Here is a 25,459-nt window from a genome sequence, read left to right as displayed (position 1 = left end):
TATGAACTAGGTGACTATAAATTGTTTTGATAAAATGTTTCCCACAACTCGATGCACTCTTTTTGCGTTTCTATACTCGATTCCAAGAATATTTCTATGCTGTTCCGGAAATCAATCATTTTATCACGATCGTGTCTTTGAAGCTCCTTCCTGATGGTGTCGCCAACTTCTTGCCATTTTTGTCTAATTTTAATGTGCCTTGCTTGTAACACTTTAACTTCCTTGCTCAGATTTTCAACCTTGTCTGAAGGGCCCTTTGTGCTATTCTTCTCTAGTTGCAATTGTTTCTTAGCTAGATCGTTTTCAACAATGACAAGGTAGTACCCGAGCTTAGACCTCTGGTTGAAGACTGCCCGAATGCTTGAAAGTGACCTCAGGTAATCATCGATGGTAATCCCAAGAGTCAAGCTTTCTTGCAAGGTACTGCGCTGCAAGGACTCTTTAATTCTCAAGTGCACATCGGCAAAGTTTGCCAAGAGTTCAGAGCCTTTTTTCGAGACCTCGAGCTCTTCGAGAGCTTTTATGGTTTGCGCAAATTCTTCAGTCACAGAAGCTAGGTCGTTACGCTGAACATCGACAATCTCCAGCGATTTGCAAAGTTGCCTCAGCTGTTCTTCTAGTAGTTCAGTTGCCTGCCTTTGTTCCACAAAAAAAGAATCAGGTTCATTGTATTTTGGAGCTGACGCGAAAGAGATATTCATAAAGCCCTTATGAGACTCGTCAAGCCCGCCATTCTTCATAACATTTGCGGCATCTTCCTGCCCAAGCAACTCTATTTCACTTATGTGAATTTCAGATATGTCATTGCTGTCACCCGATGCGTTCGAGCCCGTTAGGTGTTCTCTAACTTTTGAGTCTTGACTGAAATTGTTACTTTGCAAAAACAGTATGAAGTCTGTGTCATCTCTCAGGTCCGCATCTTGAGCAATCTTAGTTAGCATGCGCTCCATCTGCAATCTTCTATTCTCGATGAAGTCATTTTCAAACCTACCCATAGTCTGCTTCTCAGGTGGAGGAGGAATAATTTTACCCCAATGATTATTTTGAAGTTGCCTGTAAAGCCACCTGAAATCTCTGTAACGTCTCTGAACTTTGAATTCGGGTTGATTTGAGTTTTTGTCTTTTGTGAAGATGGTATATTCGACGTGCGCAGAAGTCAGATCGCCGACCTTTAAGGGGTCAATAACCTCAATGCTATAGTTGTTGGGGGTCTCCTGATCCAGAAGCTTATTATCAGGATTTTCTTGTGTCTCGTCCCCACCAACATCAGCAACTTTCTTGATAGAGGGCGTCAAACTCTGGTTCTTGCGCGGATCAACTTTGAACAGAGGCGCATCAACTTCGCGCAGAATGTCGGTTTTGGAACGCTCTGGGGAAGGTTCGTAATCTAAAGTCTCCTCAACAAACTCGTCTTCCTCGCGAGTAGAGGGACTTGAAGCTAATGGGTCCTGGAAAAGGTCCTTTTTCTGTTCCGCTGTGAGGGGGTGGCGGCGCAAACGAGCTGATGAAAAGAGTCTCTTGGGCTTCGTGTAATTCTTGGATATAGCGGACGTTTCGTGAGCTTCGTTGGAGGTGTCCTCATGGGCTTCAAGCGGTGCACTTCCCGAGTCGCCAAAAAGGGCTTCGCCCTTTTGCGGAGATCTTACTGCTTCGCTTACTGAAAGACTGCTGAGGGGATCTTCTTCGGGTGCCAACGACGAAATTAGGTTTTTCGAATGGTTTTGGACCTCATCCACCTCCTCTTCATGCTCTATATTCTTTGCATTCCAAGTGCTTCCTTCGTGTTCTTCGACTGCAGGGTCTGTGCTCAGATTAGCGAATGTTTTGGAAAGCTCGTCTTCTGTCTTGCTTTCTTCGCGTGGGCCCTGGTCGTCCCACACTGGAGCACTAAGTTCGTCCTCGTAATCCATCCTCGGTCCTTCTCCTTACCGTCTGTTTTTCGTTATTCGTCAAGACAGATTGATAATGATAAATTAAGGACAACAAAATGGAACTATTTCATACACTACCAAAAACGCCAGCGAAGACAAAGATAGAGCGAACACCCAGATGCCCAAGGCTCTGAAGAAGCGCGGCAAAAGTGAGACCGTCAAGGATACACGAAAGTTCTCGCTTTGGAATTTTTGGGTTAGCTCAACGGCATTAAAGTTGCTGTTGATTCCAGCATATGTGAGCACAGATTTTGATGTTCATCGCAATTGGCTGGCAATTACGAACAAACTTCCTTTGCATAAATGGTATTATGAGTCCACTAGTCAGTGGACCCTCGATTACCCACCCTTCTTCGCCTACTTTGAGTGGTTGCTGTCTCAATTCGTACCTCAGAGAGTACAAGATGATGGTTGCTTGGATATCGTGGCAGTTGGTCAATTTGGCTTACCTACAATTGTTTTCCAGCGCGTTACTGTAATTGTGAGCGAGATTTTGCTCTTCGTTGTATTACAGGTGTATATCAACAAAAGCCACATAAGCGACCGTTCAGCCAACTTTGTTGTGGCGAGCAGCATAGTACTCTCCCCAGGCTTCCTGATAATTGATCACATCCACTTTCAATACAATGGATTCTTGTTCGCTATTTTGATTGCGTCTATTGTCGCGGCTAAGCATCAGAGGTACCTACTATGTGGGTTTTTCTTTAGCACCGCATTATGCTTTAAACACATTTTTCTTTACTTAGCGCCCAGCTTTTTTGCATTCCTGTTACGGGTCTACATCTTAGATTTCTCGAATTTCCGTTTCAGGACTTACAATGACTTGATATCGATGGTGAGGTGGAAGAACCTTTTCAAGCTTGGGACGGTCGTGTTGAGTGTATTTGCGGTTTGCTTCGCCCCTTTCATTTACCAGCTGCCACAGCTAATGTCGCGGCTGTTTCCTTTTTCCAGAGGTTTGACGCATGCTTACTGGGCTCCCAATTTCTGGGCCTTGTATTCGGCGCTTGATAAGGTATTAACCCTGTTCTTTTTGAAAGTCCCTTACGTTCACAAATTTTTGACCCAGGTTGTTTCTCCTCCGCTGATACCTGTAACAATCGATGAAATAAAAACGAAATTACAACAATACAACGTTGGTACCAAAGGGCTCGTTCAAGATGTTTATTTTGTTATTTTGCCCCAGATTCAGCCCAAATTGACATTTATTTTGACTCTTTTCTACCAAATTTTGGCCGTTATACCGGTACTTTTCAGTCCCTCTTTTGAAAGGTTTGTTGGCTCCTTGACACTCTGTGGGTTCGCCTCTTTTTTGTTTGGCTGGCATGTCCACGAGAAAGCGGTCCTCCTAATTATCATCCCCTTCTCCTTTCTGGTTACAACAGATCGAAGACTACTCACTCCGTTCCATTTAGTGGCTTCTGCTGGTTATGTTTCTCTCTTTCCACTACTGCATGAGCCTCAAGAGTTTCTCATCAAACTGCTCTACACGTTAGTTTGGTGCATCATCTACTTTTCTGCATTAAGACAAGTGACGAAGATTTCCTCAAGCGTCCAGCGCCGCGTGTTCTTTTTTGATCGATTTGCCCTTTCTTACATTGTACTGCTTATTCCTCTAGTCATTGGTGTTGAAATTCTGGAATCACTTAAATGGAGATATGCGCTTTTGCAGAAATTCGAGTTTGCTGGCTTGATGATATACAGCATTTACTGCTCAATTGGCATACTAAGTAGCTGGATGGGACTTTCTTGGCTTTACAACTTTGATGAGCCCATCTGGAAATAAACCGGAAATCTTTATTTCAGCTAATATAGAATAAACATTACAATAAATTACAATTGTTTGGTTGGGTAGCGACTAATTAAATCATAGTGTTTGGGACGTAGTATGTGCATAAAGTTGCTCCGGACAATTTAAGGTGTCCGTCGCTTCGTAAATTAGCCTATTTGGACCCGCCAATAAGCTTTCGAAGTGCCAACCGGGCATCATCTTGTGCCAGGTGCTTCGGTTGCTGTGCAACTGACATAGAGTTTTGACCAAAACAATGACCAAAGGACTTGTTCAAGGAACCACTCATCGTTTGCTGTATGAGAGGAGTGCACTGAATAGACACTGAGTAATCGTTTCCCTCTTCGGCCAGTGGTGTAGAAGGATGATTCATTTTTTGTTGAGTTGACTTATGCCCAGGCACGCGCTGAACTGCCAGGGGGTAGCTCTGCAGCTCATGTCGAAACAGGTGCTTAGGGGAGCCTAGGTCCGTCAGCGACGGAGATGTGTTCAAGTAGGGCAGGGGTCTTCTTGGGGAAGCCAGCAGCTGTTGGAAAAAGAGATCGGTCGAGACACTACCATTTTGGTGCGAAACAAATAGTTCAGTATTGGGGTCGTCAGTCATTAAAAGGGGATCGCCAGAAGATAGTTTGAAAACAGAGCTGCTCGACCTCGACCTATATCTATCTTGAGAAAACTTTGCAGGCAGAGGGTCTGAAACTTTAGCAGGGGCACCAAGGACCTCATTTTCGGTAGTCTCTGGCGTGAAGCCTGTCTTTAATTGAAAAACAGCTGAACAATTGGGTGTCCATGGCATTGCAGGCTGCTCCGGTAAGGTGTTTTTCGGAGATGATGGCAGAGGTTCGGAGAAGACCTCGCTGGGGCGAACCATGGACCGTTTCGGTGATGGCACTGCTGAGGCTTCCTTGTGATCTGACTCGCTTTGAGAGCTCTTCATCTTTTCCAACAGACCCAGAACAGCCTTTTTGTCAAACTTGCTAGCAGTTGATTTTTGAACTGGGAAAGGCCCGCTTGATTTAGCGTTTGTCGTCGAGTCAGCAATTTTAGCTTTACCGTCACCACCAATGCACAGCGAAAATTTGAATTGCGACAGTTGTTGTGGAGGCATTTTTGTTGGTGTCTCTAGCGCGCAGTCGGGCCTAATGGGTGAGCTGCCAAATGCGTAAGCTTTAGAACCCGACGAGAATAAGTTGTCAGCAGGGGTGAGAGGAGAGGACTCAGGACGATTGGCCTGGCTTCTCTTTACGGGTGTTGAAAGCAGCACGCCGCGGTGCTTGCCCGTCTGGAGAGAATCCGCGTCGGGCACGCACTGCTTCTTAGTTGATTGCGTGGTTTTTTCTGACGTAGCGACTTTCATTAAAGGCTTTGAAAATGCGGGCGAAGCCAACTTCTGCATCTTAAGGGATGTTTGCGCCATCGGACTGTCCATAGGGTTCGCATAATTCTTCGTTAGGGGCGGTCTGCCGCGCTTCTTGCGCCCGCCTGATTCAGCCATGTTTGATTCGTGGGCGTCGAGATCCAAGTTGACACTCCTTGAAACTTCAACTCGGCCAAAAAGCGCTCAACAATCACTGGGTCGATAAATTCTTATCCTTGAGCTCTTGGTGTTCGGGAGGTTCACCCCAATAGGAGTTTCATGCCAGATGAGGTTTAGGAGAGCTAAAATTTTCAACAGACGCGTCAATTTGAGGAATCAAAACGCGTGAACAATAAAATATATAACATTGGTACTGCTAATAGCTAAGAGTCTTAGAGATCGCCAATGGAGTCGTAACACCCCCCTTCGCTATTCTTCGTAGTTTCAGGAGCTTCCCTATTTTAGATTTACTTGCGTGGCATAAAATTAGACCTAAATACTTGCCTCATTGGGATAGAACATGTAGAGAACGTGACGACAGCAGTTACAGCGGCAGAATGTCTGGTTTGGGCCCTAGCGGCGTAATCGCGAGAGGATTGATTCTTGGATGGCTCCGGGTGTAGTGCAGCTTGATGTGGTCGAAGCTCGTTGTGGAGCGGAAAGCTGAGTGGTTCCAGTACATGTTTCGTAGCCACAGGTCAATCATCTTGTAGCCGGCGCGGATGGTCGACAGATTACACTTAAAGTGCTGGACGTAGACGGGATCAAAACGCACAATAGTGGGGTAGAGCCTGAGATCCGCCTCAGTCAGCTGCTCGTTGATAAGATAAAGACGGGAAGCGGCGTCTTTCTCGCCATACTTAGTCACGGCGGCCTTGTAGTTAACGCTCAGAATGTGCTCCAAACGATCGAGGTGCTCGAAAACGCCTGTGACTTCGCGTTCGTAGACCTCCTGAGACTCAGCAAAGCCAGACTTGTATACGCCGTTGTTGATGTGGTCGTAAACCCAGGAATTTATCTCCTCAATCTGTGACTCCAACTTGAGAGGAACGAGGTCGAGTGGGTTTGTCTGTGGGTCCGCGAACTCGTCGAAGACCCCGCTGTTCAGAATGCGGATAATCTCAGAGCTCTCGTTATTGACAATAGTCTCAGTCTCTAAGTCCCATAAGATAGGAACCGTAAAGCGCGCTTGGTAGTCTGGCTTGGCCTTGTAGTACAGGTCGCTGAGTCGGGCAAACCCGTAATTGTGATCAGGGGTGCCATCCACGCCGGCCCTTGTCGACTCACTTGTCACGCCAGCGGTGGACTGTGACTCTGGAGTGCAAGCGATCCCCGCACTGGGCTCGAAACACTTGTCTTTGGAGCCATCTCCCGCGGGTAAAAAGCGCCAGCCCTTTTCGTCCATGTGCCAGTGCACCACGGAAACCCCGATAACTGAAGTCAGTCCCTTTAAGACCCTGGTTATGAGCGTGCGGTGGGCCCAAGGGCATGCTAGTGACACGTACAGCCAGTAGCGCCCTTTCCCTGGCTTGAAAACCGGGTGAGATGCCGAAATTGTCTCCCTGAATGACGAAACTTGTCTTTTGAAGGATCCATCCTCAGAGTTTGCCCACTTTTTAGCGTCTGGCATTTTGAAAGTATTCTGATAGAAGTGTACTTGCTGCAATCCGACTCTTGAAGTACTAGAGACTTACGTTCTGATGGCCGCAAACTACAACCGACTGCATTGGGTATCCTTTTATAATATTTCAGGGCCAAATTGCAAATATTGTTATAAGATGACAGAAATCTTACTCATCACATCTACGAGAAATGCGCTAGGAAGAGAGTTATGCAAATAAAGCCATAGTCCAGGCAACCTTCTTTCGTGTGAGGCTTGCGGTTTAGTAGCTGAGATGAGAATGTGCTCAGAAAGTGCAAGAAGTTAGTCAGGTCAATTTTTAATGTGCTTAGAATCAGGTTCAGTAAAATGAAATGTGTAAGGCAGTCACCCCAACGTCTTCTACCAAGAACGGGGTATTGTGTTCGTTTGGACTCGAGTTTACAGTAGGCTTTTTTGCTTCAGTTGCTAGAAAGCCAGAAGAAGACAGCAAACTTATTCTCATTGCCAGAGAACCTAGACAGTTCACGCTGGTTGAGACTTCTCTTGTTAAAAAACAGCTTCGACGCCAGAACTATTGTAGTAGTTTTCAACTATGCTGGGAAATCTTGAGCGATGTTTCTGATGCGTGTTCCCACGGCTTCATGTAGCCTATATCGATTGTTTGAAGCTCTTGGGCGGTTCTGGGGACCCTTCACCAACGTAGATTTAAATATCTGCTAGAGGAAGAGAGCAAAACCTCCTCATGCCGCCCTGCTTGCTTTGTTATCCGTTCACTGGTAGCTAATCCAGGCGCAGTGCTGATAAGCTCGCTTAGTGTTCCTCTTACAGGGAAGCTAAGTGCTTAACGGATCAATTAAGCATTATTGGTACTCGGCAAGGAGATTGGCTTCAGTGTTAGCTCCGCCAAGCCAAGCAAAGCCCTTAGAACACAGCGAACGCTTGTGGAAATTCATTGGCAAACAGGACGCATTCTATTGCCTGTGGCGCAGATACTCCATTTTGAATTGAATCCTTTGCCATATAACTTTAGAGTGGCTCCAAGTCAAGCGACTCGCGAAAATCATCTCAGTAAATGGGTATCAAACATTCGTTCTAAAAGCTCCCTGGCTCAGGCTTCGGTTCTCTTATCGGTGGCTAATAAACTTACGAAACGAATACATACGTTTCTGCCATTATTTGTAAGGCTCCGCGCTTAGACTGGTGATTCCAAATGCCGTCTGCACAAACCGCTAGTGCATGCCGTCATTCGACGGCTTTACGAACTGCAGTTGAAAAAAGTACCATTAAATAGGGTTTAACTTAGTGTGCAGTTCCTGTGTAGTGCTATGTAGTTTAGGTCGATCATGAAAGAATAAATAATATATAGTCGGCCAGAGAGGGAAACAGGGAACTCGAAGTGACCCAAGGCTCCGCGTGAGGGGGAAGCAAAGTCAAGCCAGCAAAGCAAAGTTGCGGTATCTAAGCTTTGTTGTCTCTGGGACTCAAGTATATAAATACGAGGCCAATATTTTAACAGGAAGATGATACTTGTAATCCCGGCAACAAACCAAACAGGTAGATGCAAGTTGGTTCCCATCAGGATAGCGCTACTGGCGCGTATGAACGTCCCAGCGAACCTATAGACCGGAAAGGTCTTTTTTTTTTCTTGTGTTATGTTTACTTTCCTCTCTTCCTCTCTTTACACTCTCTCTTTGTCGTTCTTGCTCTCTTTTCTCTAGGGGTGGTTTAAAATCTCATAAGACGTAACAGAAATAAACGGGGAAAACGGTCAGCCCGCCCTGCGGGGACGGCGCGACCCGCAATCATGCAGCTTATTTCTTAGGAGGGTTGAAAACAAACTTTCTGTTCTTGACAGAAGCCCACTTGAACTTCTTGACCCAGACGGACAGCAAGTACAGGGAGGACAAGACAATAATAGCCTTAAGACCCAGTCTCTTTCTCTCGTCGTGCTCAGGTTCAGAACACCAGTTCAAGAAGGTGGTGACGTCCTTCGCCATCTGGGTGGTGGTAGCAGGGGTGCCGTCCTCGTACTCGACCAAGTCGTCGAACAAAACACGCGCCATGGCAATAGAGCCACCTGGGAAGTATGGGTTGTAGTTGGAGCCTGGAGGCAGAACAACACCGGCTGGAGGGTCGTCGGGGTAGCCTGTCAACAGAGCGAAGATGTAGTCAGAGGCACCGTGTCTGGCCTTGACGATCAAGGACAAGTCAGGAGGCAGAGCACCCTGGTTGGCAGCTCTGGCAGCCTGCTCGTTAGGGTATGGACCAGGGATGTAGTCAGCCAGCTTACCGGCTCTCTTCTTAGGGTTACCTTGCTCGTCAGGCTCGTCGTCGTACTCGAACTCTTCAGCCATTTCACGCACCTCTTGGTTGGTGTGCGATACACCCACCAGCGTTCTCCACGCGACACGCTCCAGAGAATGGCACGCGGCGCACACCTCACGATACACCTGGTAACCTCTTCTAATAGACGCGTGGTCGAAGGTGTCCAAAGGACCGTTGTGCGACCACCCGTAGGATGGAGGGTGTAGACCGTGCTCCGCAGCAGTCATGGCGTCCGCGGTCAAGGACTCGGCGTACAGCGCCGCCGAGGCACCCGCGCCCAAAACGGCCGCACCGGCCACGGCCGCTCTGCGCGCCCACGGCGCACCAGCGGCCTGTCTCGCAGTCGAGATCGATCTCTATTGCATAAGTTAGTACTCATCCTGCTACTACAGCGGCCACGATCTCCGGCAGCGAGTTCCCGGATTGATCATCTCCCACTTCCGGGGCTCTTGCCATCGCGCTTTCTCTGCCGTCGGCCATCTTAAACTCTTCGCGGTTGTCCACATACCATGTTCACACCTCTAGCGGCACTTTTAATCGAGCTAAACATCGCTAGGTCTCTTGCTTAATCTTCAATTGTCTGGTAAAGCTATCTTTCCCACAGAACAAACAAGCTCAGATTATTCGATGTCCTATACCTGCCCAAAAGTTTTTTTCAATATTCGGGAATATCGTTCTAATGTGAGATTTCAGCGGGGTCACCTCGCACGTTTCGATGATTTTTTACGCGATCTGATTGGCCAGCAGAACTAGAAAGAGCCCGTGGTCTGCTGTTGGAACCTGTGACAAGGCGGACGAGCTCGGACATTTAGCCGTGCTGGACGGCAGCATTAGTGGTGTGAAAAGAAGAGATCAGGGTAGCGGGGCGCGTCTACGACAGCGTGCATGCCTTCGTAGCACGCGATATACTTTGATCCGCAGTTCATAGCACCACTTCGGGACCGTAAAAGCCGAGGGAGCTGGGATCAGGTACTCAGCACCCGTAACATGTTCAATTCCTTCCGAGCAGGCTTGAATATAACATGGATTGTATCATTCTGTACGTGGTTTGTGATTGCCGCCGAGCTTAGCGCCCTTTGTTACTGAGCCTCCGCCAGCCTGGGGCCAATCACCTGTTATACGAGGAATCTGCAGTCGTTTGTGATGTGGAGGGTCCTAGGAGCCCAGGTCTGGTGGTCCATTGCAGTTGCCACGCTGGAGCTGGTGTTCTAGCTCAGGCAGCGCTTCCCTGGCCAGGCTCTAAAGGAAGCAAGCGCTAGACCGCCGGGAATAACCTGGAGTTAGACTCTTCCTGCCAGCTCCTCCGGTTTCTGGAAGCTTTCTTCCAGCCTTGGGCTTTGAGTTGCAGCTTTTGCCAGCAAGCGTGTCGTCAGATGATATCAGGTAGTGCAACGCACCACCTTCTCTCGCGCCACAAATCTCGCGTGGAGGGAGAAGTACTAGGCCATGTACCCGGTTTATCGATAGCACAATCACAGAACTCTAGCAGCACTCAGGCGGTATGCTTTCGTTAGCTTCTTCTGTCAGGGTGCGTTGTAGAAGTTGTGATAAATATATCTATAAAATTTATCGTTTACGCACCCTGCTCATCGCGCGGGCTAAAACACGTCTAACAGGATAAGACACCTTCTGATATAGCGCTGGGTGTGGATATGGATACAGACGTACGGTACACGTTCCTGGACACGCTTGATCATCTGCCCTCGGAGCTAATTCGCGGATTGTGGACTCTTCAGGGCTTAGAACTACGAGAAGACCAGCAGCGAAACTTTGTAGACCAAGAGGCGGTCAAAGAAGCACAGCACTTGGAGCGATTACTGCGGCAGCACCGCGAATGGCTAGAATTTCAGAAGCAGGAAATGCGCGAAATGGCGGCGGTGCGCGCAAGGTACGAGGCGTACGAGGGCACTGTTGAGTCGCGTGGGAAACCTAGTAGGGCTCTACGCGAGAACGCGACTGCCGCTGCTGCTGCTGCGGAGCCCAAGCCGCCGACTCCATTGAAAATCAAGATTAACCTACGGCCCAGCCAGCCTGAGGAGCCTCGCTACTGCGTGTGCCGTGACGTGTCGTACGGGGCCATGATAGCGTGCGACAACAAGAGATGCCCTACCGAATGGTTTCACTACGGGTGCGTTGGGCTCCTACACGCTCCCAAGCCCAACAAGAAGTGGTACTGCTGCGACAAGTGCAGGCGGCAGGCCACAAAAAAGAAGTAGAGCAGGCGCCGGGCGCCAAGCATTCAGATATCAACTTGAAGTAAAAATGGACTAGGCATCAAGGTAAAAACGAAAAACTATACTAGCAATATATATTTACCATTACAGTTTCAAAAATAACCTTTAAACCAGCCGCGGGAGGAGAGGAAAGAAGAGAAAAACGTGTCACAGGCAGGGCCCATTCTACGTTTACTGCAAGTCCTTCTTCAAAGTACCCATGAAAGCGTGCTTCTCAGCAGGGGTCTGGAATCTACCCTTACCGAACTTGGAGGCGGTGTCGATCCACTTCAAGTTGACCTGCTCCAAAGCCTTTCTGGAGGTGTTGGTGTACAAAGACTTTCTCAAAGTAACAACTCTCTTTCTGTTACCTGGGATACAACCCTTGACCATGACGAAGTCGTTGTTGACAGGACCGTACTGAACGAAGCCACCCATTGGGGTGATGCTCTTCTTGGTTCTGTCGAACTCGGTGGAGGCGTTACCCTCGTCACCACCCTTGCCGACTCTGTAGACCTTGTGGTTGATAGAGGTTCTGGTGTGGAAACCTCTTTGACCAGCTCTGGCAACACTCCACATAACGTGGGCTGGATGCCAGGCACCGATACAGGCAACCTTTCTCAAACCTCTGTGGGTCTTTCTTGGCAGCTTCTTGGTACCCCATCTGTGGGTGACACCCTCGAAACCGTGACCCTTGGTGACGGCGCAAACGTCGATCATCTCGTTCTGCTCGAAGACAGAGTCGACAGAGACGGTCTTCTCGAAGTGCTCGCGGGCCCAGGCGACCTTGTCAGCGGTGGAACCACCGTTGATCTGGATCTCAGCCAAGTGAGCCTTCTTCTGGGCCAATGGAGTCTTTCTGACCTGGGTGTGGGCCAAGACTCTGACGACAGTGGCGTACTTGGAGATTCTAGCCAACTCTCTCTCGATGGCAGCGCCGTCCTGAGCGTACTTGGCGGAGTACTTGGTGAAAGCCTTCTTCTTGGACTTGTACCAGTTCTTGTAGAATCTTCTCTTGATCTCGTCGGACAAGTGCTCAGCCCAGACGGTGGTCAAGGATCTCAAACCTCTTGGGGTCTCGACGTAGCCGACAACACCGACAACGACCATTGGTGGGGTGTCCACAACGGTGACCGCCTCGACGATCTCACGCTTGTGGAACTTGGAGCCTGGACGGTCCAAGTCTCTGACGATGGTGGACATACCAGCCTTGTAACCCAAGAAAGAAGTCAAAGCCACAGACTTAGACTTGTCGTCCTTTGGGAAGGATCTGACCTTACCTCTGATGGAGGCAGCTCTCTTTCTGGGCAAGAAACCCAAATGACCGTGACGTGGTGCTTCGTACTTTCTGTGAGACATTACAGTAGATTGTGTTGATGGATCAGGAGCCGGAAGAAGCGCGTGAGAGACATGCCCATGGGTTCGAAGCCTTTTTATATGCGATGAGGTGCTGAAAAAATCGTAGTGAAAAAAAAAAACCTGTGAAAAATTTTTCACCGTCCGCTGTGCGTCCTGTAGGCGGCGAGAAGGCCCGGGACCGCATGCGCACACGTGACACATGATACATGTAACCAGTAGTCACTTTATACGTTATGAAATTCGCTGCTTCGCCCAGCGCCATCGGAGTATCGCCGCCGTCTCTACCAGCGCACCCCTGGTGTCCGCTGGTACTGGAGCTCGAACTGGAGGGCGGCACAGGGCTGAAGGTCCCCTTTCGACCACCCACGTGCCATGTCACGTGGAGCACTAGTATAGTCACGTGCCGGAGAAATCTAGTCATCTGGACCCCAATCATGCTCACGATGAACGTCTTTCACGTGACTATTACCGTCCGTGCACCTCTGACCACGTGCTCTCACAGCTGTCTTTACGTCACTATCACGTGCTCGACCTTATTCCGAAATCCTCCGAGGAGCAGACCGGCCAGTCACGTGCCATACGTCCTGACAAATATCACGCCAGGAGCGGAGCCTGCTCCCGTCGTATACGCCAGCGCAAACCAGTACGCGCACAACTGCTCGCGCTCGCGTATAGACGCCGGCCCCGAAACAAAAATGTCGCTTTCCGGACCACCAGAGCTCGGTCAGTCGAGAGCGACTCTCGCCCTGGTGGAGCTGCCCTGGCCGCCAAGCTGCGAAGTAGTCTTGTGCGGCTCTCTTCCCAAGCGGAGGCCGCCTCTATTGACAAATACTGACATCCGGAACAACGTTCGCCGGCCTCCACAGAAAAAAGCGTAGCGGAACAACACCCTGGTTTGTTCCCCCGCTTTATTTTTTTTATGGCGCTATATTCTCCCGGAAAATTTTGTCGGTTTCTTTTCGGGTCTGGGGAAGCCGATCCGGGGAAGACCTATATATCAGGCACGGCGAGTGCGCGAAGAGCTCGTCCTGTGGAAAGAGGGAAGAGCCCACCCAAGACTTAGTGCCAAAGCGAAATTAGGCAAACACTCAAAGCTCAAGAAGCAAAAAGCGATCATATCTCCCATGCCGTCTTACCCCCGGATTAGTCTCGACGACACGGTCATTGTGCGCCGGAATCTCATGCTCATGGAAAACGTGACAAACCTCGAAAAACCGGCGATCGACTACTACCACTTCGACTTCAGCAGCGGCCGCGCGATGACAATGCCGCAGACGTGGGACCTGCTACTGCGGCTTGGAAAATACCAGCTGGTGCGGCTGCCCTCGTGCTCGGCCGAGGACGACGTGGACTACCAGATGTACGTGAAGCGGCTGCATCACTGTCTATGGCGGCGCTGGTCGATGGCGCACTTCGGGCTGACAGACTGCAAGCTCAACCCGCTGGATATCAACTGGAACAAGGAGCAAGACGTCTCAGTGCTGTACGGGCCGTACCTGTCGCTGGAAGACGAGTCGCGTTGCACGGCCAGCACCGCGGACGTGGTGCACTCTGCCGCGCCGAGTGGGAAGCCTGGGGCTGACCACGCGGACGCGTGCGCCTCCGTCGACTCCTGCGACGACTTCGGGGTCGCTTACGGCTCCTCCCTGGACTCTCGCGACTCCTCAATCTTCGACAGTCTTCCCCGCAAGTCCTGCTTGATAAGGCACCCCGTCCGCAGCGGGCGGCACCACTCCCTGCATTTTGACAACCAGGTGCTCCGGCGCGATATCGACAAATACGGCGACCTCTGCGAGCGCACGGTGTTTATCAACGACGCGGAGCCCACCCTCGACATCGAATTCGACTCTGAATACGACTCCGACTACGAGTGCCCTCGCGCTTACAGCGAGGAGTGCTTCCAACTAGACGTTTCAGACAGTGACAGCTGCTGATCTCTCTTGCATGCCACACGCCCCCATAACGACTTCACGATTTCACGACTTAGATATATATTTCACCGCTTTGACTACGTATTTGCAAAACATTTGTACCACTACTCAACAGTTGCGCTTCAGAACGGCTTTGTAGCTTTGGACTCCAACGCGGCGTTGCGCTTGTCCTATCCGGAGTCCGCAGTCTACGTTCGCTCTATAAGCTTCGGCGCGGCGGCCAGACTGACCGAAAATTATTTGGAAAAATCCTTGTGGAAGAAGGCGTGGTTCAGTGTCTCCTTCGCGGTAAGTCTCTCCTGGTGATCGTACCTCAGAAGGTTGTCGATAAGGTCCACGACTTCCGGTACTGCCAGCGGGGTGTCGGAGTTGATAAAGTCCGTCCACTTTTTGCGTTGGAAGTCCTTCATGATGTCGTCGTACTCTTGAGGAAGTTTGAGGCCATACTTATCCAGGTATTCCAGTAATTCACGCGTACCGAGAACGCGGGCAATCTTCACAAGCTGATCTGGGTTTGTGCTTCCTTTGAAGAAAGGTTCCTTTTTGAACACTATTGCAGCCAGCATGCACCCGACAGACCACAGGTCCAGTGAATAGTCATATTGGTTTAAGTTGACCAGAAGCTCGGGACCTTTGTGATATCTAGATGCCACACGCACGTTGTAGTCCACGCCAGGGTGGTAGAACTCTGCTAGCCCCCAGTCGATGAGTCTCAGCTTGCGCTCTACAGGATCGATCATCACGTTTTGCGGCTTCACGTCACGGTGCATTATTCCCATAGAGTGGCAGTAGTCCAACGCAACTAGCAGCTGTGTAAAATAGTACTGAATATCGGATAGGGTGAACTTGAGGTACAACGTTCTAAAATCCACGTTCTTGACTTCCTCAAAAATTAGTGCCGGTATTTTACTGCCAGGGTCCTGTACTATGTCAAGCAGCCCGATAACATTGGGCCCTCCCGTGAGATTTGTCAATATTTTGAGTTCTCTGTAAATCTTCTTCAACTTGACAGGTTTCAGCACTTTTATCACACAATACTCATCGTTCACAACACACTTTCCTCTGAAAACCTCTGAGTACTTGCCACGACCGATCTTGTTCACAATCTCGTAGTTGTCGATTTTTCCCCACTCCACTGTGACGCCTTGTTCGTAGTCCCAGTATTCCTGTGGTCGCTTTGCACACGCGTCTTTGTACACCCTTGCCACCGAGTAAACTCGGCTGCTCTTCTGGTTTAGCGCTGATGGTGGTAATGGCATCTCAATAAAGCTGTTACGGTTCTTCGGAGACTTTCAAAGCCGACTTGGAGCCTATTTTGCGTGGATTTAGAGAGGCGAAGACTGGACATTAATCTTTTCTACAAGAAATTAATTATTTGAATAAAAAATTCAGATGTGAGGCAAACCCAAATCTCGTCGCACTAAACTATTAAGAGCGCGGACCTGAACTTCAAGAGTGTCAATGCTAGCGCTTTGAAGCCAATGAATAGCGAGTGCATTTTAACGCTAGATGTGGGCAATGGGGTAGTAATTCAAGATGTTCAACTGTGGGGAAACAGTGTAGAGACACAGCTTCCCAAGAAAGGGAAAGCGCGGGTGGTAGCACACATTGACACAAGGAAGCTGCCACTTTGGGCGAGAACCCGTGGTCTTTTCACATGCTTCAGTAGTAGCTCAACCACCGCGGCATATTTTAGAGCCAAGCTCCTTAAGGACCGACATGCTCATCGCGGGATTGTTGCCGAACTTGATAAGCTATACCTGGTATTTTTCCGGAAGGAACAAAGCCCTTCGAGCTTTCAGATCGAGTGCATACGATTGAATCTTGCTCTGAAGCGTAAATTTGATACGCAGCTGCTGCAAGCCAGTACAGTCTCGTCGCAACCGACTATGTCACCTCATATTGACGAAATAGTTGCCAAGCAAAGTCTTGCGCGTGCAGAAAGTTCATTGCGCATATCGCGGCATGTTCAGCTCGCTGACTATCGGCGCCAATTTTCTTCCACCGCGTCCAGCTGTATTTTGGGCGGTCTGCGACTGCGCGGAATAAGGGAAAGCGAGGCAGACTATCATAAAATTTATAAGATGACCTACTCAGCAATTGAATTTGCTTTTCGAAGTGAGCTAAGCAATGCGAGCCCCCCAATATCCTTTGAACAGGTCCAAGAAACGGTCGAAACGCTTCTGAAGGTGTTTACCCGTTCGTGAATAACGATGTGGGATCATTCCGTTAAACCCCCGAATTTTAGATCATCATGGGAAGTAATGTATGACCAAGGAAAAGCCAGGCATTACCAGAAAGCTGACTTGTTTCCAAGCACTCTGAACTGCTAACGCAATAAACTACGCTCCGCATGGGCGGCAAACACCTTTTCGTGCTAGTGCACGGTTTGTGGGGTAATTACAAGCACATGAACTCTATTCGCGATGTGTTTTCGGAAACACTCCATGGGAGTGACGATATCCTGTTTTTCTCCCCGCGACAGAACGGCTACTTCAAGACTTTTGATGGCATTGAGATAATAGGTTACCGTACTCTGTTGGAAATCTGTCAGTATATGAACCGGTTTGAAAAGGGTGAAATTACGAAAATCAGCTTCGTTGGGTACTCTATGGGTGGGCTCATCTCGCGGTTTATAATAGGCAAGATCTTTACAGAGTGCCATGAACTGTTCCAAAATATTGAGCCACAGCTTTTTATTACATTCGCCACACCGCACTTGGGCGTCCACTTTTTCTTGAGAGACAATCACGCTGGACACCAGCGGGCAGCTCTCAAACTCCTTTCCGCACTTGGAACCACAATCCTGGGTCGGACCGGTAGACAGCTGTTTATTCAGGATAGTCTACCTGAAAAGTCGGTTCTAGTGCGGCTCAGCAGCGGTGATTACCTGGAAGGGTTAGCGCGGTTCAAGCATCGCATATGCGTTGCCAATGTGAAGAACGACAGATCCGTGGCCTTTTACACGTCCTTCATCACAGACTGCGATCCATTTATGGACACAGGAAACCGCATCAAGTACGAATTCGAGCACAATTTGCCCGGAGAAAACTTGAAGATGGTCCCCCGTATCATTAACATGGATAAACTTGATCCAGATGCCTCCCGGCCTCCACGCGAAGGCTTTCAAGTTTTACGCTGGATTCTGGTCCTTCTTATTTGCTGCGCCCTTGTATTTATCCTGCCTTTGTTTTTTGTTGCCAACGTGTTAGGTACATGTTACAGCTACCTGGCCACTATCAATTACCAGAGGATGTTGCATAAGGGTGAAGGCGGTGTGTTATTGCGCCGCAAATTGGGTTTGCGAGATAAAATCGCGGACACTTTGCGCGATACTGTTGGCGTACTGGCAAGTGATCAAGAAGAAAGTCTTGACGCTGACAGTGGTGAACCAATGGTCAAGGAAAATATCTCATGGGAGGATTTTATCAACAAATATAACTGCAGTTGGGGTTCAAACTCCAAAACAAAGTTCAAAGCCTTGAATTTTGATGTGCAGAGGAACAGCATCTATCAAAACCTGGACAAGCTTTCCTGGATACGTATACCGATCTACATTAAGTCGCTGAATGCGCATGATGGGATTGTAGCCAGAAAAGGCTTGAAAGGGACAACTCCATATAGCATTTCCGGCCTTCAGTTCGTCGCACAGCTTGTGGATTTCTTAATTTCCCAGTAGCATCAAGCAAGGGACACGACGGTTTTTTGGTGGGTTCGTGTTTCGTCATTTTAGTCATTGTTATTGTTATATCATTGTCATCGTTATTTATTCATCGTTGTAATTAGTTTTCAACTAAGATGTGTGTTCACTTGGCAAGAATCCTGTTCACTAAGATACATAAACAACCAAAAGACATAAGGTTCAATCCTTCCCTTGATTACCATTTTTCCTCAGGGTTGGCCTTGAATTGGAGATAATCTTGATCGTTGAAAAGAGATATTTCGGTCTCGTTTCCAATCCCATAGTCGACCAGCTTCTTGTCGTTACCCTTCTCGGTCGTATCAAGCACCCAGTCTTCGTCATGGTCGAAGTTCACAACCAAGTTAACTGTTTTGGACCCATGTGCATGCGTGTATATCTTTAACGTATTGTAGTCCACGTTACGGAATGCTCTGAAGGCGCCTGTCGTCTTGATATGTGCCACCGAATCGGCAAGCAGCTCCTGGGCGTTCTTGCTCGTCAGGTCATAGCCAGTAAATACAATATTTTTCACGTTTCTGTAGGGGAAAGACTTGATAACTCTTACCGTGATAGTCGCATCGGTAACTTCGCTCTTTGTTAGATAATGAGCACTGAAACAAGGCAAGAGCCTTAAACGGTGTAATTTTCTCACATACGTGGTTTAACTGAGCTTATTAGGGGCTCTTCGACATCAAAGTTGCCGGAAGTTGACATGTCTGTATATTTCTTTGTTCTTGAGTTGTTTAGGAGTTAGCGCGATGGCCTTCGCATGTAATTTTTTATGTAATGTCCGTGGAACCAAAAAATTAAAAAGAACTCCTCATAGGGGGGTCGAACCCCTGACATTTCGGTTCCTTGCAAGCAATGCTTAAAAGCCGAACGCTCTACCAACTGAGCTAACAAGGACGAGTTCTTGATGGCCTAACAATCTTGGGCTACATAACGATATCATAAAACCAGAGGAAGTGGAATTCTTGGGTGTTCAATGTCTCTCACAAGCTTACCAGGGTGCTCTAGAAGGCAATCCTGAACTTTGTCGCATTTTAGGAGCAGAGTTCGGAAGTTCCAGCCTTAATGCTTCAAAGTTCTTTAAGTCGCTGCTTAAATAAACTTTTCTCAACAATCATGTTTTGTACCACAAATTATACATTGTGTAAAAAATACGTTCTTGAAGTTGAGAGTTTAAGAGCGCTGCACGCAGCTAAAGCCAGTCATACTTAGCCCCACAAATATCACGGCCCTTTGCTTTCTCATATTAGGGTCTTGGTTGAGCCGGTCCCAAAACTAATTTTTGTTTACGATTTTCCGTTGTAGGAAAAACATAAATAACTTGTTTGTAGTTATTAGCATATACATAAAAACTTAAGTTAGACAAATCGTGAATAGCTCCGACAATCAAGAACAGAGCTAGCGGGTTTTAAGGTTAGGACAGCACGATGTCTGATTTACAAAACCTCAACGAAACACATGTACCGAAGTGCTTTTATTCGCAAGACAACCACAGCTCGTCACAAGTGTCATCCACCGCGGCATCATCGGTACGAAGTCCCATGCTTTTCGCAAACTATTCAGAGAGCACAGAATTCTTGAGGCTAACTCCTGTGAACATCAAGAATCTCACCTCGCCTATCAGGGCTCCTAGAGAGCTGGCGCAAATGGGCAGGGAGGAATCTGCCAGTTTCACCGCCTACAAGGAGAACTTCAACCTTATTACACGAAAGCTAGAAAAGCTTCTTGATGAGCTCAACGTAATTTACAAAGAAATTGGCTACTCGAACACGCAGATTGCGTCTAAGGAGAAGCTCATTTTCAATAATATCTCAGACTCCATCACTGGTTTCTTCGAACAGGCTAACCAGGAAAGGGAGAAGATAACATCTGAAAACCAGATCTGTCAGCAGGTTCTCCAAAGAATACTACAGGTCACTAACGACTCCAAAGGAACGTCAACAATTCCAGATCTTTACACTCGAAATGTTATCATATTGGGCGACGCACAAGTGTCCAACAACGGCAACCCAAGCTCTCCCAAAAAGCCAACATCACTTCTGAACAAACAGAAGACTCTAAAGAAAGCCAAGGGCTATGTCATCAAAACATACATCCCTAAGTTGTCTTCATTTTTGGACAGTGTAATGAAACTGAAATCTTTAGTGAACACCGTGAGTGACTATCAGCCAGAAGAACAAGAGTGGGACGTTGAAGAACTACTCTCAGTAATTCCGCCACTTGAAACATGCAAGCTATACAAGAGCTTTTTAACTTCATCCGTTCATGATGTCGATAAGATCTACGATTTCATTGTCCAGAACAGACAAGCCTTGCTCAGCACCATAAACTTCAATGACATATCTGAAAAAATGGTCGGCCGAGTTGACACCTTGTCTTCTTTATTCGAGAAAGAGTTCAGATCGAGGATGGACAAATTGCATGAGACGGGTAAAGGAATACTTGATGTTCTCACGATTCTGGGCCTGACTCCGGAAGGTGTGCTTGAAGATAGCGTGGCAAGAGCACTGCGACAAGTTTCAGCGGAAAGCAGTCAAAATACCGAAGATATGTGCTTTTCGACCAATGCGTTAACGAAACTCGAAGAAGTACAGAAGCATTTTAAAGAGATTGAGCAAAGCCGCAAGCAAGCAAAAGAGAAGCTTCAGAAAAACTGTAGTCAACTGTGGGAAAAGCTAAAGATTCCTTCATCATATATCAATAAGTTCGAATCGGATAATGGAAACCTTTCTGATATGGCACTCAAGAACTTTACTGAGGAGCTTGACAGGCTTCAAGAGATGAAAAAGAAATTGATCAAACTTTTGATCGAAGATTCCTGGGCGAAGATTCAGCAACTGTGGTTGGCAATGCACTTTACCGACCGTGAAACTTCAGCGTTTAAAGAAATGTATGCGTCGATGACTGCGCGCTCAGCAACCTTAGAAGATGATGAAAAACTACTCGAGACTTGTGAGGCAGAAATAGTGGATCTTGAAAAGAGGTTCTCGCTTTACAGACCTATTCTAAAATTGATTGAGGAATTCAAATCTCTTCAAAATGATAAGGTGGCTTTAGAGAAGAGCAGCAAAGATTCTTCAAGGCTTTTGCTTCGCAATTCGCATAGGATTCTTTTGGAAGAGGAAAAAACCAGAAAGCGCATAACGAGGCATTTTCCAGATGTCATTCAAGACCTGATACGAAAGCTTATCAAATTTGAAGAGGACTCGGGCGGGCCTTTGATGATCGAGGGATCACGGTTTCTTGACGTCGTTCTCGAGCAGGAGGAGGAAATAATAAGCAAATACCCAAGGAGCAGAGTAAACTCGTTTTTCAAAGGACCAACCGTTTCCTATAATAATTCATCTAAAACAGCAGCTACTAGGCGCTCTCCAGTTAAGGATTTCACTCAACAGCGCAAGGTCCCCAAGACCTTTAGACGGTCTACTGAGAGGACACCAATGAGAACGTCAAAGCCGGGACCCATTCTTGGGCCATCAGACAATAGCACAAACCAATCCTTTAACAGATACATGAGAGCAACAAGGATGTCAAGTCCTATTAGAGAGCTGGACCACGACATGCGAGCTGTGGTGAACATGCGCAGTAGTCCCACGAAAATCCCGACGCTCAACCGCAGTGCAACATTCCCGAGAGAAAGCGGAATGCCTGGTACTTCTCGGGCTCCAAAAGGAACAACCATCAACTCAACACGGCTCATGCAAATTTCACCGAATAAACTCAACAGAGTCGAATCAAACCTAGGAAAAACAAGGCATATCAGAAAAGCACCAATGAACCTAAGCCAAAACTCTTTGGGCGCAAAACTTGAAGAAAGTGGAGCAAGCATCGACAAGGAAAACAACGTTTTGTTCATGCTGAAATCGCCTGCAAAGATCAAGAGTAACTCGGTTCTCGCCCAACAGCCGCCTTCAAAAGAACAGGACGACTCAGTCTACAGAATCACCAAATCCCCTGAGGGGAAGTTTACCCTCAATGTTGAGCAGAATGACGCCGACAATGGCTTTGGTGAGGGGGAAGACACAAGCATAATGGCGGATGATGAAAATTTCGCCAAATGGAAAACGGAGAGACTGGCTAAAATGAATGCCACGCAAGGAGACATGGGGGACGCCCCATCATGCATAAACTGGGATACAGATGTTTTTTGAGTAACGTTTGGGCTCATATATAACTCTAGTCAAAAATGTAACATTACGGTAATAATCAGATAAAGGAGTTTGGAAGGAAATACAATTTTGAAAGGAGTCCATGTGCATAAAGCTCACCGTTTCTCGAGTTTCATATCCTGCGGTGGTGCAGCTTCAACTTGCTTTATAGATACCTCTTCCCAGTTGGTGTTCAACGCGGTGCCGTTGCTTTCTACGTATGACTTCATCATCGCACGCCTTGTATCCGGGTCAGAATTGGCGTACAATTGCTGAAAGAATGCATCCGCAGATTGGGCTTGGTCGTCATCGTCAACCTCAAGTTTCGACCAGTCAATCCCTTTCTTAGATGACGTTGGGTATTGATGAGCGTTGGTGGCTTCAGGTCCACTGCTGGGGATTGAAATTGACACCAATTCTTCTTCCGCACCTGAAGATTCAAGCCGCTTCCACTGGCGTTTTTCAACTTTGGCAAACGATATTTCAAGCTTTTTTGACAAGACTGTGGTGCGGACAGACTGCGGATCCACAGCATGCGAGAGCCTTACGGAATACTGGAACTCAGAACCAGACGTGGGAATTGAATAGGAAAGCTCGACATTTCTGTTGCCGCTCGAAAATTCAATGAAGACGTCGTCTTTGGACTTAGGAAGGGCCATGGTAAATAAGGAGATGGTGACGTGTGTGGAGGACTGGTACCAATCAACTTTGAATGGTAATTTCTCACTAGGAGTCTCGGGTACGGTCTGACCAGACAAAGCCGCTTGTGGCGTTGTGTCTTGCTGCTTCTCTGTGAGCGTTTGTTGGCGCGAGGTGGCACCCGAGTCATCTCCGTGCTTGCGCTTCCACTTTTCAACTTTCTTGGTCAAGTTCGCTTCCCAGATTGGCAGTGTATCGTCGCGATACTCGAGCTCGCGCGCTTTGTCAAAATATCTTTGGGCCTCTATGTACATCTTTCGGTTGTAGTAGTGCACAAACAAACGGAAGTTCACAAGTGCCTGTTTGGATCGATTTTGTCGCTGCTGCGCGATCTCAAGCGCCTTTTCAAGGAGACCCTGTGCATTTTCAAGTGTTTCCTGGCTATGCCAGCTTTTGAACCCATAGTACAACTTCTCTAAGCTTGCGGCCTTATAAATGTGTGCCACCAAGTTGCTTGGCGATTGCTTCAATACAGAATCGTAAAGCTCAAGAGCTTTTTCAGGCTCCTTAGCGTTATAAAGAAGTTTGTATGCACTTTCCAAGTCTTTTTCAATTGGCATGGCGGTTGTCTATTGTGTAAGTCCTTAGTTTTGACGCTGGGCCATCGATCCCGGAATTCATCATTTTCATTAAACGCATATACTAGATGGATTACATGATCATGTATAGAAATGCCTAGAAGAATTTGATAAAAAGACGAAGAAAAGGGCACGCTCATTACCTAGTGGCCAAACCGAGAGTTCTAAGTGACCGAGGACGTGAAGCAGCTTCCCACGAATGATGCAGGCTCACGATTGACCCCACATGTGTACAGATCACGCATGACGGTTATCATTTCACTGTAATTCATGGAAAATTTTGATAATAATGCACAATACTGCGATGAGCTGCGATGAGCCTGCGATATAATCTTACAGAAGTCCATAAATAGAGGGCATGTCAGCTGAAACTGCCGCACACGTCAATAGCTTAGTGCTGGATGCGACACCGCTGATCACACAGTCGTATTCCCACTACCAAAGCTATGCCAAGTCATTTTTCACCACACCTACAGTTTTCCAGGAAATCAAGGATGAGCAAGCCAGGAAGAACCTGGAATTATGGCGGAGTCTGGGGACGCTAGAACTGCGTCACCCTAAAGCTGAATCGATCAAGAGGGTGAAGGACTTCGCGATGCTTACTGGTGACTACGCAGTTTTGAGCGCCAACGACATTCACATCATCGCACTGACATATGAGCTGGAAGTTGAGCTGAACGGCGGTGACTGGAGACTCCGTACACGCCCTGGTGATGATCTTGCTGAAACAGCTGAAAAGGAGGCCGATCAGGAGAAGGAGGTGCTAGCTAAAAGCAAAAAGAAGCGTAGAAGAGGCGGTAAGAAGCAGCGTGAAAAGAGGCAACAGCAGGAGCAGGAGCAGGAGCAGGAGCAGGAGACACAAGGACAGGAGCAGGAAGGTGCGGGCCTAGCGCAAGACCAGGCTAGTGAGCCCGACGCCCAAGAGCCCCACGAAGACGAAATCGCAAATTCACTAGAGAATTTGGAGATGGCTGATGCGCAGTCATCCCAAGAAGCCGCAGATGGCTCTTACTTCGAAGATGATGACGACGGAGAGTGGATCAATCCAGAAAACCTTACTGAGGTTATGATAAAAGACAGCGGCGAAGACACCAAAGGAACAAACGTGCGCGAGGATTCCCACGAGACGACATCCGAGAACCATCTAAAACTCCCTCAGAACCAAGTGGCCCTTGCCACTGGTGATTTTGCAGTGCAAAACGTGGCGTTGCAGATGAATCTGAACCTCATGAACTTCCTGTCGGGTCTGAAGATCAGAAAGCTCCGGAACTACATGCTCAGATGTCATGCCTGCTTCAAAATGTTGCCCCTCCCCAAGGACGGCACTCCCAAGCACTTTTGCCCCTCATGCGGTGGCTACTCAACTCTTATGCGCTGTGCCGTATCCGTAGACGCGGCGACAGGCGACGTCACACCGCACTTGAAGGCAAACTTCCAATGGAACAATCGCGGAAACCGCTATTCGATAGCAAGTCCTCTATCAAAGAACTCACAAAAACGTTTCGGAAAGAAAGGTTTCGTCCACAGTAAGCACGCCCAAACAACCGACCTACTGAGAGAAGACCAAAAAGAGTACGAAAAAGCCCTCAAACAGGAAGATTGGACCCGCAGACACAACGAGAAGATCCTAAATGACTGGATAGGAGGTGGTTCGGCAGAGAACTTCATATCGCCATTCGCGATTTCGGGCCTGAAACATCACTCCGTCAAGGTTGGTAGAGGCCGCCACGCAAACAGTTCTAGGAAGAAGAAATAAGTCAGGAGAGCGTACGCCAATTTTCTCAAAGTTGCGCAAATGGTTACAGCAAGAGCCCAGAAACTCCATTCGCCTCCCA

General features: G+C 47.9%; 16 protein-coding genes and 1 non-coding gene across 17 annotated transcripts; 8 read left to right on the top strand and 9 right to left on the bottom strand.

Annotated features, from left to right (window-relative positions):
• Nucleotides 1-14: 14 nt before the first annotated feature.
• On the bottom strand, nucleotides 15-1,910 carry VPS5 (sorting nexin 1; the record flags this gene model as incomplete). The annotated part of the gene is made up of 1 exon (XM_002554907.1): nucleotides 15-1,910. The coding sequence occupies one exon, from the start codon at nucleotides 1,908-1,910 to the stop codon at nucleotides 15-17; it is 1,896 nt and encodes a 631-aa protein (XP_002554953.1).
• A 139-nt stretch (nucleotides 1,911-2,049) lies between these two features.
• ALG8 (dolichyl-P-Glc:Glc1Man(9)GlcNAc(2)-PP-dolichol alpha-1,3-glucosyltransferase) lies at nucleotides 2,050-3,717 on the top strand (the record flags this gene model as incomplete). Its single annotated transcript, XM_002554906.1, has 1 exon — nucleotides 2,050-3,717. The coding sequence occupies one exon, from the start codon at nucleotides 2,050-2,052 to the stop codon at nucleotides 3,715-3,717; it is 1,668 nt and encodes a 555-aa protein (XP_002554952.1).
• A 157-nt stretch (nucleotides 3,718-3,874) lies between these two features.
• MSA1 (Msa1p) lies at nucleotides 3,875-5,215 on the bottom strand (the record flags this gene model as incomplete). The annotated part of the gene is made up of 1 exon (XM_002554905.1): nucleotides 3,875-5,215. The coding sequence occupies one exon, from the start codon at nucleotides 5,213-5,215 to the stop codon at nucleotides 3,875-3,877; it is 1,341 nt and encodes a 446-aa protein (XP_002554951.1).
• A 406-nt stretch (nucleotides 5,216-5,621) lies between these two features.
• On the bottom strand, nucleotides 5,622-6,707 carry ECM4 (S-glutathionyl-(chloro)hydroquinone reductase; the record flags this gene model as incomplete). Its single annotated transcript, XM_002554904.1, has 1 exon — nucleotides 5,622-6,707. One exon carries the CDS (start codon nucleotides 6,705-6,707, stop codon nucleotides 5,622-5,624), a length of 1,086 nt encoding a protein of 361 aa, XP_002554950.1.
• Nucleotides 6,708-8,491: 1,784 nt separating this feature from the next.
• Nucleotides 8,492-9,555, bottom strand: CYT1 (ubiquinol--cytochrome-c reductase catalytic subunit CYT1; the record flags this gene model as incomplete). Its single annotated transcript, XM_002554903.1, has 2 exons — nucleotides 8,492-9,361; nucleotides 9,514-9,555. 2 exons carry the CDS (start codon nucleotides 9,553-9,555, stop codon nucleotides 8,492-8,494), a joined length of 912 nt encoding a protein of 303 aa, XP_002554949.1.
• Nucleotides 9,556-10,657: 1,102 nt separating this feature from the next.
• Nucleotides 10,658-11,221, top strand: YNG1 (Yng1p; the record flags this gene model as incomplete). Its single annotated transcript, XM_002554902.1, has 1 exon — nucleotides 10,658-11,221. One exon carries the CDS (start codon nucleotides 10,658-10,660, stop codon nucleotides 11,219-11,221), a length of 564 nt encoding a protein of 187 aa, XP_002554948.1.
• Nucleotides 11,222-11,410: 189 nt separating this feature from the next.
• On the bottom strand, nucleotides 11,411-12,577 carry RPL3 (60S ribosomal protein uL3; the record flags this gene model as incomplete). The annotated part of the gene is made up of 1 exon (XM_002554901.1): nucleotides 11,411-12,577. The coding sequence occupies one exon, from the start codon at nucleotides 12,575-12,577 to the stop codon at nucleotides 11,411-11,413; it is 1,167 nt and encodes a 388-aa protein (XP_002554947.1).
• A 233-nt stretch (nucleotides 12,578-12,810) lies between these two features.
• On the top strand, nucleotides 12,811-13,455 carry KLTH0F17534g (KLTH0F17534p; the record flags this gene model as incomplete). The annotated part of the gene is made up of 1 exon (XM_002554900.1): nucleotides 12,811-13,455. One exon carries the CDS (start codon nucleotides 12,811-12,813, stop codon nucleotides 13,453-13,455), a length of 645 nt encoding a protein of 214 aa, XP_002554946.1.
• Nucleotides 13,456-13,701: 246 nt separating this feature from the next.
• On the top strand, nucleotides 13,702-14,511 carry KLTH0F17512g (uncharacterized protein; the record flags this gene model as incomplete). The annotated part of the gene is made up of 1 exon (XM_002554899.1): nucleotides 13,702-14,511. One exon carries the CDS (start codon nucleotides 13,702-13,704, stop codon nucleotides 14,509-14,511), a length of 810 nt encoding a protein of 269 aa, XP_002554945.1.
• Nucleotides 14,512-14,744: 233 nt separating this feature from the next.
• Nucleotides 14,745-15,767, bottom strand: CKA2 (casein kinase 2 catalytic subunit CKA2; the record flags this gene model as incomplete). The annotated part of the gene is made up of 1 exon (XM_002554898.1): nucleotides 14,745-15,767. One exon carries the CDS (start codon nucleotides 15,765-15,767, stop codon nucleotides 14,745-14,747), a length of 1,023 nt encoding a protein of 340 aa, XP_002554944.1.
• A 222-nt stretch (nucleotides 15,768-15,989) lies between these two features.
• Nucleotides 15,990-16,715, top strand: SLD7 (Sld7p; the record flags this gene model as incomplete). Its single annotated transcript, XM_002554897.1, has 1 exon — nucleotides 15,990-16,715. One exon carries the CDS (start codon nucleotides 15,990-15,992, stop codon nucleotides 16,713-16,715), a length of 726 nt encoding a protein of 241 aa, XP_002554943.1.
• A 146-nt stretch (nucleotides 16,716-16,861) lies between these two features.
• On the top strand, nucleotides 16,862-18,187 carry LPL1 (putative hydrolase; the record flags this gene model as incomplete). Its single annotated transcript, XM_002554896.1, has 1 exon — nucleotides 16,862-18,187. One exon carries the CDS (start codon nucleotides 16,862-16,864, stop codon nucleotides 18,185-18,187), a length of 1,326 nt encoding a protein of 441 aa, XP_002554942.1.
• Nucleotides 18,188-18,386: 199 nt separating this feature from the next.
• AIM29 (Aim29p) lies at nucleotides 18,387-18,904 on the bottom strand (the record flags this gene model as incomplete). The annotated part of the gene is made up of 2 exons (XM_002554895.1): nucleotides 18,387-18,775; nucleotides 18,847-18,904. 2 exons carry the CDS (start codon nucleotides 18,902-18,904, stop codon nucleotides 18,387-18,389), a joined length of 447 nt encoding a protein of 148 aa, XP_002554941.1.
• A 102-nt stretch (nucleotides 18,905-19,006) lies between these two features.
• On the bottom strand, nucleotides 19,007-19,096 carry KLTH0F17402r. Its single transcript is given in 2 exon segments — nucleotides 19,007-19,042; nucleotides 19,060-19,096. It is a non-coding gene; the product is annotated as a tRNA-Lys (tRNA).
• Nucleotides 19,097-19,626: 530 nt separating this feature from the next.
• On the top strand, nucleotides 19,627-22,350 carry ASE1 (Ase1p; the record flags this gene model as incomplete). Its single annotated transcript, XM_002554894.1, has 1 exon — nucleotides 19,627-22,350. The coding sequence occupies one exon, from the start codon at nucleotides 19,627-19,629 to the stop codon at nucleotides 22,348-22,350; it is 2,724 nt and encodes a 907-aa protein (XP_002554940.1).
• Nucleotides 22,351-22,463: 113 nt separating this feature from the next.
• SGT1 (co-chaperone SGT1) lies at nucleotides 22,464-23,606 on the bottom strand (the record flags this gene model as incomplete). Its single annotated transcript, XM_002554893.1, has 1 exon — nucleotides 22,464-23,606. One exon carries the CDS (start codon nucleotides 23,604-23,606, stop codon nucleotides 22,464-22,466), a length of 1,143 nt encoding a protein of 380 aa, XP_002554939.1.
• A 376-nt stretch (nucleotides 23,607-23,982) lies between these two features.
• NOB1 (rRNA-binding endoribonuclease) lies at nucleotides 23,983-25,380 on the top strand (the record flags this gene model as incomplete). The annotated part of the gene is made up of 1 exon (XM_002554892.1): nucleotides 23,983-25,380. One exon carries the CDS (start codon nucleotides 23,983-23,985, stop codon nucleotides 25,378-25,380), a length of 1,398 nt encoding a protein of 465 aa, XP_002554938.1.
• Between the last annotated feature and the right edge of the window lie 79 nt (nucleotides 25,381-25,459).

The sequence above is a fragment of the Lachancea thermotolerans genome (assembly GCF_000142805.1).
Source record: "Lachancea thermotolerans CBS 6340 chromosome F complete sequence".
NCBI lineage: Eukaryota > Fungi > Ascomycota > Saccharomycetes > Saccharomycetales > Saccharomycetaceae > Lachancea > Lachancea thermotolerans.
This window is presented reverse-complemented; position numbering and strand designations above follow the sequence as displayed.